The 10,448-nt window shown below is 32.6% G+C and overlaps 2 protein-coding genes across 3 annotated transcripts; both read right to left on the bottom strand.

The window, feature by feature from the left end:
* Nucleotides 1-2,320: 2,320 nt before the first annotated feature.
* LOC137818132 (alpha/beta-Hydrolases superfamily protein) lies at nucleotides 2,321-6,928 on the bottom strand. Of its 2 annotated transcripts, none has more exons than XR_016516125.1 (11): nucleotides 6,506-6,914; nucleotides 6,264-6,339; nucleotides 6,066-6,151; nucleotides 5,383-5,476; nucleotides 5,226-5,302; nucleotides 4,893-5,020; nucleotides 4,374-4,480; nucleotides 3,745-3,815; nucleotides 3,402-3,477; nucleotides 2,598-2,741; nucleotides 2,321-2,511 (listed from the first exon to the last, which is right to left on the bottom strand). XR_016516125.1 is itself a non-coding variant. In XM_068621369.2 (11 exons), exons 1-11 carry the CDS (start codon nucleotides 6,758-6,760, stop codon nucleotides 2,472-2,474), a joined length of 1,119 nt encoding a protein of 372 aa, XP_068477470.1. In that variant the 5' UTR covers nucleotides 6,761-6,928; the 3' UTR covers nucleotides 2,321-2,471. The 2 variants fall into 2 exon arrangements, 1 of the variants encoding a protein (XP_068477470.1); XM_068621369.2 differs by having other exon boundaries at nucleotides 4,409-4,480; nucleotides 6,506-6,928.
* Nucleotides 6,929-7,469: 541 nt separating this feature from the next.
* LOC137818130 (Pentatricopeptide repeat (PPR) superfamily protein) lies at nucleotides 7,470-9,984 on the bottom strand. The gene has a single exon (XM_068621367.2). The coding sequence runs from the start codon at nucleotides 9,812-9,814 to the stop codon at nucleotides 7,574-7,576; it is 2,241 nt and encodes a 746-aa protein (XP_068477468.1). The 5' UTR covers nucleotides 9,815-9,984; the 3' UTR covers nucleotides 7,470-7,573.
* Nucleotides 9,985-10,448: the final 464 nt, after the last annotated feature.

Genomic DNA, 10,448 nt, shown 5'->3' with positions numbered 1-10,448 from the left:
AAGTGTAAGAAAATTACCAGCAATGGAAGCAGTCTTTGTAGATGGATAGGTTAAGATTATGACAAAAAAGTTATGCAAATATAATTGTTTAATTGTTATGTTTTGTATTCTTTATATATGTAGCAATAAAGAAAAATAGTTGAAAATGTTTGATATTATTTGTTTTAATTCATCTTGTAACAAAGACACAAACATGTTTCTATTATTGAAAACAATATAAACTCTCTTACAAAATAGCATAAAATATTATACAGAAAAAAGTCAAAATAATTAATAAAATTAAATATTGAGAATCTCGATTTCATTAATTTTGTATATTCATGACCAATGAATCTTTTGGTCATTCATTAATTGAATGTATTCAACTATGGTCATTCCAAAGTCTTGAGATTGTACATATTTTGAAGACCGAAAAGTTTAGCCTAGAAAATTGGAAGATAATTTTTTTTCAAAATATCTTGAAAATGTGATAAACATTTATTATATATTGTAAGAGAAGTGGTTGTGAAAACATGTTCAAGATATAAAGAACACTTTATAAGAATTTTCACATTTACGAATTGAAGTAAGAATTTTCACATTTACGAATTGAAAGAAAAAATGGTGAAAATTATACTCGCTCGAAATACCGTATAAAAAAGAAAATATTTCTCTTATTGAAAACAATATGAACTCTCTTACGAGTAAAAAATATTATATATAAAAAAATAAAGTAAATAATATAAATTAATTAATCATCTATAATGTGTTATTATAACTATTATGCAATGATGACACTTTCCTTTCATTAAACTCTCTCATGTGTTTGCAACCACCATTCCATGACTTCTCATTCTTTTGATGGAAAGACAAATGCTGCATTCATCACTTTATTTTACTAAAGATCATATCTCTCTAGATGTAAAATTTCTCCAACCACAATAGTTAAAATCATTTTTGTTAAGATAATTTTTTATATGATTTTCATAATATATTAGTAACTAAATTTTATAAAACTGATTCATAAGTATGTTTATATCTTAATTATATATTATTACGATTCAATCATATTTTTAATATGTATTATATTTCAAACAGAAAATTTCGTCACAGTTTTATTTTTAAAGATGTTTCGATCGGTTAGAGAAAGAAGAAATATATAAATTGTTATTAATCTCGACTCTTAAGTGATACGAGACTATTTTAAACATACCGAATATAAAATTTTGATATGAATCTATAGTACAATATATACTGTACTTCCAAAATTTTGAAATTGTGTATCATCTCCCAAAAATGTTAAAAATTGTAGTTGTAGTGTATAAAAGAAAAAACCTAATAAATAATGAAAAATTGTAGGATTGAAGAAAATGGATAGTTGGCACCAAACAGTGTACCTCATTTCACAAAATCATTCATTGTTAGTATATTTTGGTTAGCCAACTTTCCATCGCACCCAAGTACCTATTTCATAAAATCTTTCGGTGGCAACAGATATTTCAATAAAAATCACTTTAAAATTTACCTGCAAAAAACAGTAAATGTTTTAGAAAATAGTATTTATTATATGATTATTTGTAAAATTTCTGATGTTTGAATAATAAAAAACAAAATGTTTTTGGTCCCTGGCTGATAGAGTTTTGGATCTGTCTTTAAAGAGTGGATGATATCTTTCCTTTATTGTTTACAAAGTTAAATAATTCAATATATATATTACTATTTCTTCCTAACATTAGTTGATATCACATGGTAAGATCAATTGCACTTCAGATTTGAGTTATGATGGAGTTAGAAATTTTATTATAAATTTTTTCTTAAAAAATGTTTCAGAAGTTTAAGATAATCTTGACTACTGAACCACAGAGATATTATTTAATTTGAAATTCGGAATTTTTTCAGAAAGATGTTTTTGGATAACAAGTGGACTTTAAATTTAATTCAAACTCATAAAACCAATTTATAAGGTGAGATTTGCACTCACTTATAAAAAAAATATATCATAATTTCCAGTCTATGTGTGATCTTCAACACACTCCCTGTACCAAGACTACCAACTTGTGTGCGGTTCGATAATGACGGTCCGATAGCGACTGACTCGATAGACCTAACAAACTCTCGTTAAGATAGACTTTAAACATGCGAGACTATTATATGTTCTATAACACTATTGAATAAAATATTAAAAGTTATTAAAGATCTTTTATTTAAGTTAAATAAAATAGAGTTAAAGATGCATTTTAAATCATAAATATCTTATTCAAAACTTGTGTCTCTCTCAACATTTTCTCATTATTCAGAGGAATTATAAAAGACAGTAATAGTGTTTACAGTTCATGGAAACTCAGAAAGATATCATTTTATTAGTAGTCCAGCATTAACAGAAAAGAAAAATCAAGCTAAATTTACAATTCATGGAAACTCAGAAATTGTCTTCCAATGAAATAAGCATTTGGATGCCTGCAGGCTGCAGCAGGGTCAGATAGGTGTTGAAATCAGAAGAACATTCTGAAAGCATCAACAACTTTCTCAGGCCTGTCAAAAATTCAAAAGGGTATATTCTTAGTTGGTTGAATATAATATTTCTCTATTAAATGGAATCCTATGTCAAAGTTGTTTACCAGTCCTCTTGTGGCATATGACCTGCTCCTTCTATCAATTTCAGCTGGATCTGTGCTGGATTTCCTTTCTGAAACTGCTCTGCTACAGACTGAGGCAAGTATTTGTCTGATAATCCCCAACCAACAAGTATTGGTTTATCCCATCTGTAATCAAATTACAAAACCTAGTTATCACTGTAAGTTTAGGGTAGGATTTTGATTTTCACCCCTTCCCACAAATTAGAGTTTTCATTACATACACATGCATATCAAACAATTAATATGTTGAAATATCAACCGTTAATTTTATTCATAGAGAATCATTTCATTAAGGGCTTCCATCTAGTCAGTTTTTATAACTTTTTTTATAAATAGATATAGTCTACATATACCTATGTATCGTTTTTGTTAATATATGAGTTTTGGTCTAGTTTTTCTATTTTTTTTAATTTTTTTTAATAATATTTTTTTCATAATGAGATGATTGTTGTTAATCGAGGCTTAGCTGAGATGTCAAGATGTCTAATATGAAAGTTTTTATAAAAAAAAAAATATCAATCGCTGATTTCTTATTGATGATTAGAATAACTTATTTTATCTTCAGTAATTTTAGAGGATCCAAACTAACAGTGTATATTATATACTATATATGTCACATTAAAAATGTTCCAATCTCCCAACATGTAACTGCCGAAAAGCAAACTTTATTCTTGTGTGAGAGTTACTGTTGCCACCCAGATGTTTAGTTCCCCAGATTCCTCTATCAAGAACAACTTAGCAATTCCAAAATAATAATAATAATAATAAATCATGAAATTAATGTACCTCTCAGTTGCAAATCCTTCTGCTATTTGACTGAAAGTACCTTTGAAGTTAGCTTTTCTTGCAGCTTCAAGTAGAGCTGAAAACAACATCAGAAACTTCATTGTTACTAGCACTAAGTCAGCAAAATTAGTTTTACTCTTGTTCATTACATAAATTTATCGTTAATACACCATGGATTTTCCAGTGACTCAACTGAAATATATCAGGCACAATAATTTTTCATGGACATCACTCTGAACTTAGCACAAATTCACTTCCTCCATATAACATAAACAGTTTCTTTAAAATTGATTTACAAGCAGAAAATTGAGACCACCAAAGTGATGTCCTGTTTGTCACTAACCAAATCCAGGTCCACTGCTTGACAGATAAGGTAACCGGTACACGTCAGCCTTTTCATTTTTTAGAACGTAACTGCAAAATAGATCATCTGTAAGAACAAGATCCATAAAAAATTATAGTTTGTGGAAGTATTATTTCCTTAATTCACATTTTAATGCTTTAACAAGAAAATATGTTTGCTTTGGTGGGTTACTGAAAACAGCAATGAGTATGCTGAATGCTGCATGCACTAAAACTGCAATACTTCAAAGTCTTTGAGCAATGCATTAAATGAAGGACAAGGAGATTGGCATAAGTGTAACCCTTACTACTTAAGGTGGTGCTAAAACCTAGTATGAACATTCCTTAGTTTATAGTATTGGAGTAACATGTTTATAAAGCAAGTCACATGAAGGGTTAATAGATATCCAGAATTGTTAGTTTATATTCCTAAGCTAGTTAAATTGTTTACTTCAATTTTACTTGAAGTGTCCGCCTAGCTGAGATGTCAAGTTGTATAGTAATGCATAACATGAAAGTTTGTATAAAAAAAATGTTTACTTCAAGCTGTGAAAAACTATACAAGATGTTTTAAGAGCTTTGGAAATGGCATAATAAGTTGCAGTTTGCAGCTTCAATTTATAAAATTACCAGCCAATAGTCATGTACAATTTTTGGATACATACGGGCTACCTCCTTCAATAAACCGCTCAGCAATGATAGCATTCTGGCTTGTAAATTCACCATACAGAGGAATTCTAGAAACAAAAGAAAAGACATCAATGGAGTTAGTATAGTATATGAATCAAGATCAAACAGCCAACATGTCACAACAGACAAAAGCAGCATTAAGATCAGCTTTGCCACATCATTCATCCACAAAAATTCATTGGTAAAAACTGTCATGGAACACTCTCCTTCAGTTTAGGATTTGTACAGCCAACTTCACCGGAATAGGAATAAGGTTGTTCTTTGGTTGAAGAAATATTCAGTTACTAGACCCATGTTAAGATTTTCTTGAAAATTTTGTCCTTTACAATATCTGTTGAAAGTGAACACAGTGCTCCATAGCCTCAAGTGATTGAAATAGAGAGAAAAATCTACAGAACTTTAGTATAGATTTAGCAGAGAAATTTAGTTATGCACTCATTGGTACTGTAAGAAGCAAACCTTAGCTGCTGAAAAAGTCCAGGAATGGAAGATGAATCTGTTAATGGACTGTTTAGTATTGCTAGCTTTGATATCTTGCTTGAGTTCTTGAGGGCCCAAGTTAGTCCATATGAACCTACAAGAAATCCCTTAAAGGAAAATTGCGACCATATTTTAGACACAGAATTTAGTAAGGAGTTCACAAAACTCAAATGCAACTAGAATATACATTTATTCCAAGAGATGCATTCCATTGTTTAATATGTAATTGTGTCACATCACATCGTTTCACAAAATTTTGAATGCAAAAAATGCTACTAACTACTGATTGTATTATTCATTCTTTAGTTTTACCTGGACAACTAGGAAAAAGGGAGATGTGACCTCTAAAACCTGAAGTAGTTTATCCAATGCATCGTGGAACTCCTTTTCTATGAGAAATGAAAGAAAAACATTAGAGGTTTCTGCAGGAAAAACTGCTTCATGATAGAAGGTGTTTTCATTATAAAACCTGTATAATCAAAACCATATCCTGGCTGTGGTTTATCACTGAAACCAAATCCTATCCAGTCTGGTGCAAAGCAATGGAACCCTGCATCCGATAACTGTTTTAAGAGGAAGAAAATTAAAAAAAAAAACTGAGAAACTTTAAAAAGATTAATCGTAAGATGCTGAAAAACATGTAATGAAGGTAAAGTGACAGTGTAAAATCAAGAACAAGTAATGCTAAAAATCTATTAGAGAAGCATATTTTAGCTCACTCATGATCTGAAGAAAGAAGGGAACAATAAGTACTTTAATCAAATCATTCATGAGTTACCTACAAAGATAGGTAGAGGTAGGCTAGTAGCAGCTGGTCTTTCCAACATATAGTTCATTATTGACTGGTCAAGAGTTTAACTGTTTTGAAAAGGACAAAATATACAATTGATTGTGTTGTTCTATTTTCCAATCAGGAATTGAGTTTTACCTCGTTATTACACAAATTACAGTGATGAAACTCTAATTCTGACCGAAGAACTCCACAACAACATTTAAAGAATTTTTAAATTTTTCCCTTCTGAGAATTGGCTTATATGAGAAGGTCAAAATCATTTATTCAGCTCAGAAGATCATGTTTAGATTAATTTTCTGTTTACCTAAACCCGTGTAGTATACAAAATAGAAGTATATGAACACAGATAGCATGATAACCTGAGACATAACAACTCGGTAGCTATAAGATTGCGTAGGGGCACCATGAAGGAAGACAATTGTTCCTCTTCTGCTACTTGCTGACCCTGCAAAAATAGGAGAAGGAAAAAAATCCAAAAGGGTGAATTCTCCATACATTTCTTAAACTTGAAAAATGAAAATTAGAAACCAATTCCTCAGCTAAGAAATAAACAATACCAGTTTCTCTGACAAACCACCTTAACTTGCCAGATTTAACGTATGACCCGTATTCCTTGCCCTTGTCTTCTATCCTCTAGCAACACAAAAACTATTACTACATTCCCACTCAATGAAAACCATCATCACTATTCAATCAAAGATTAATAGTTGAAGAAGCATCATGTCATGCATAAACAACATAAAGTCTTCAATATCATCAAGAATCAAAGGAAGTAGAAGGAGAAAAGAAAGATTGGTACATAAAGCATTTGGCCAACGTTGCCATCCTCAGCAGGGCTCTGAGGCAATTGAATAGCACTGCGGCTTGAAGGGTTGTCAGTGACAAACCCGAAAGGGTTGAATGCTGAGGCATCTTTGTCCTCGGGTTCACCCTTCTCTGTGGAGCTAGCTCTCACTGTAACACTTCGTGTGGTTGATGTTCTTCTTTTACAGCAGTATGTGGTGGAAGAAATGGCAAGGTTGAGAGTGGGAGAAAACATGGCAGAAAAGGCCATTGTTGGGTTTGTGATCAATGGCAGAGGTGACTCAACGGTTCAAAGTGAACATAACCATCGAATCTAGCAAAAAAAATTTGTTTTATGTTTATCTTTTCTTGGTTGCTTCATAAATTGCGGTTGATGTCCCCACTTAAACGTAGTCCTCATATTGTGCAATATCGTGAGAACTAGTGAGAACACACCACGTGTGTTTGCATTTTTTTTAAAGTTATCAGAATAAAATTAGCAATTCACACAAAAGTTTTCGTAAAAGAGATATTAAAATGTTGTGAGAATAAGGACAAAGTTGCATAAAACATGTACACAAAAATCTCTATTATCTTTGTATATTAGTATAGATTTGCACAAAATATTTGTGACAGGACAAAAACAAAACTAACACGAGCTGAGGATTAATATTTGCAACCTCGATCAACTTCAACTTGGATTTTTTCTTGCCCTTTTTATGCTATGTTCACTGTGAATAACTTGTCAATTTAAGTTTGATATATCATATACGGGTTCAAAGCTTTAACATTTTTTACCCTCAACTCTCCTGCATCCTTATTCCATACACAGTTTTTCAATAAAAAAATATTAGATTTTAGATTGGATCAGATCATGTTTAAAATAAATTTAATTGTGACAGTCAATATAGTTGCCACACACAAAGTGAGGGTCGATGTCAAGTTTCTATAACGACTTAAATGAGATCAAAATTGACATGAAATACTCATGCACAAAGAGTATAGGATATATATTTCTGTGTTAATGTTAGAACTTCGCTACTTAATAGGCTTGCAGCTACTCTTCTGGATCTTGTTAAAATGTTTACCAGAAATTATTACATGAACATGAACCATGCCTGAAATGATGGAATCTGGTTTTATCTCTAATTATTAGTTCCCTGTTGTAAGCTTCTGACACCAGCTTTGCCATATGGTGACAATCCACACACATTCTAAGGTTCTTAACTATTCTTATAGTAACTCCAGGCCCTGAACTAAGAAGGGCATAAGCAATAGCCAACTTCTCACTATGCCGGTAAAGTGCAGTCTCCTTATCCTCTTCCCCTAGATCAAGGAAAACCTCTGATGTATCAGGTGAGTACCCTGCTTTTATCAAGTCTTGCATCATGTTTTCTAACTTCGCATATATATCTTTAGATTGAGGATGTGACTGATCCCCAGCAACAAATTCATAAACATTGCCATTCAACTCCATCAAACTGCAACCTGGTGTTTTCTTGATTCCCCTCTCCATCATCATTTTCCTGACCTGACGCAAGTTTTCCCATCTCTCACAGGCAGCATATATATTACACAGCAAGACATAAACAGCCCCATTTTCAGGCTCTAACTCAAGAATTTGTTTAGCTGCCATTTCTGCTAGATGCACATTTTTGTGGACTCTACAAGCACCAAGAAGGGATCCCCAAACAATTGAATTTGGTTTAATCGGCATATTCACTATGACTTCAATGGCTTCTTCTAAATGCCCAGCTCGACCAAGGAGATCAACCATGCATCCATAATGTGTAACATTAGGTTTAATTCCATGTTGCATGGTCATGGCAGTGAAAAAACTTTTTCCTTTCTCTACCATGCCTGCATGTGTGCATGCACACAGAACACCAATATAGGTTATCTCGTCTGGTGTAACTGAAGCCTCTATCATACTTGAAAACATGGCAAGAGCTTCTTCACCATGGCCATTAATGGCAAGGCCAACTATCATCCCTGTCCAGGTAAATTTGTCTTTCTGACGCATTTCCTTAAATACTGTTTTTGCTTTTCCAACATTCCCACATTTGAAATACATGTCTATCAGAGCATTCCCTACAAAAGTATCATTTTTAATACTTTTTTTGTCAATGTAAGTCTTGACCCATTCCCCTAGCTCAAGTGCTCCCAGATGCGCACAAGCTGTTAGAATGCTAACCATGGTGAACTCGTCAGGTTTCACATTTGATATTTGCATCTCACGGAAGAGTGATAAAACCTCTATGAAACGGTTCATTCTAAGGTAGCCATCAATCATAGCAGTCCAAGAAACATAATCTCTCTCAGGCATTTGATCAAAATACTTCCGAGCTAAATTAATTTCACCCACATTGGAAAACCCAGTAACAATTGAAGTCCAAGAAATAACATCTCGAGCCTTCATATTGTCAAAAACACCTTGTGCGGCATCCATTTCTCCACAAGAAGCAAACATATCAATCAAAGCATTTTCCAATATGAGATTAGGTTCAACAATACCTTCCTTAATATACTTAAAAATGTTCTTGCCCCCATCTAAATCCTTCAATTTGGAGAATGCAGAAAGCATCAATACTAGTGTAACTGAATTGGGCGACACTCCTCTCTTCTCCATCTCAATGAAAAGCTTCTTTGATTTCTTAAATTGCTTAACTCTGTTATACCCAGATAACATTATATTCCAGGTAACTACTTCCCACGCATCACCCATACAAAAAACCTTGCGAGCCAAATCCACAAGCCCACACAAGGAAAACATATGTATGAAAGCCTTTTGAACAAACAAATTAGAATCAAATCCATGCTTCACTGCATGGTTAAGTAACACTTTCCCATGCTGCGAAGCCATATCACTGGTAAATCCCTTCAACAAGAACGGAAATGTAAAACGGTCAGGCTTGATGCTATTAGCCAGCATTAACAGATACATGGAAATTCCATTCTCAGGGCGGTTGATCCTAGAATACCCCTTGATCATGGTATTCCAAGTGAACGCAGTTGGCTGCGTGATTGTGTCAAACACCTGACGGGCATAGTCCATATCCCCTGATTGATGAGCACAACAGAAGGCTAAGACTCTATTTTGAAATAAAGGGTATGAAGAGAGACCAATTTTGACGATGTGGGAGTGAATTTGCTTTAGCTGGTACATGGACTTGCACCTCTCAAGCAAAGATATTGGAGATTCTTCAAAGCAGTTTGAAGAACACATAGTAGCAAGAGTGTTAGAAATCACTCTATTAGGGAACCAAGAAAATGGAAGTGTGAAGGTTGCAAGTGAAAAGAACAAGGGAGTTGGCAAAGATAACATTGGAGAACATGTCACCTCACTCACCAATACAACCTTATTTTAACTGTATGTAAGATCAATGTCACAAGTATTCATTCATGTTTTGTGCTTCTTCATGATTCTACTTCAATTCCACAACAAAAGAGAACCACACTTCCAATCCAAGGGATGAGTTTGAAGGTACAATTATTTGTTGTACAAGGAGATATGTGAAACATGCACTTAGTATTATTTCATTAGCTTAAATAACTTTCTAGTTTTTAGTAATACTTTGATTATGATATTTAATGAAAAGTTTGATTTTGTTTTCAATAAATTTGAATTTAAGTTTCTTATAAATCTAGATATTTTTAATCAAGTTTTTTTTTTTTCTATTGAGTATTAAAAAAATTATATTTTCAACTTAGTCTATGTATTTAATTTTATTCGTTAAGGTGTGAGGAAATTTTTGTGATTAATATAAAATGATATTACCATTAATGTAAAATGACAAGTGATTTTTATGACTTTTATTGAAAATGTATTAAATAACAAGGTCACTATGTTCTTTGATGACTTCCATGACATCACCTACAACGACTGACGTAGATGATGACGATAATCTCTCGTGTTTTCAATTAAAATATTAGTGATTTTTATTAAAAACGTATTAGAT

This window comes from Phaseolus vulgaris, chromosome 10 (assembly GCF_051622355.1).
Source record: "Phaseolus vulgaris cultivar YP4 chromosome 10, ASM5162235v1, whole genome shotgun sequence".
Taxonomy (NCBI): Eukaryota; Viridiplantae; Streptophyta; class Magnoliopsida; order Fabales; family Fabaceae; genus Phaseolus; species Phaseolus vulgaris.
Note: the sequence above shows the minus strand (reverse complement) of the source record. Positions and strands in the feature narration are given on the sequence as shown.

Excerpts from the sequence above, each read along its gene's own strand:
- LOC137818130 (XM_068621367.2), bottom strand. The coding sequence starts at position 9,814 with ATGTTATCTTTGCCAACTCCCTTGTTCTTTTCACTTGCAACCTTCACA.
- LOC137818132 (XM_068621369.2), bottom strand. The coding sequence starts at position 6,760 with ATGGCCTTTTCTGCCATGTTTTCTCCCACTCTCAACCTTGCCATTTCT. Across the intron at positions 5,303-5,382 it reads ATATGGTTTTGATTATACAG|AAAAGGAGTTCCACGATGCA; the intron begins GTTTTATAATGA and ends CATTTCTCATAG. Across the intron at positions 4,481-4,892 it reads GGACTTTTTCAGCAGCTAAG|AATTCCTCTGTATGGTGAAT; the intron begins GTTTGCTTCTTA and ends TTTTGTTTCTAG.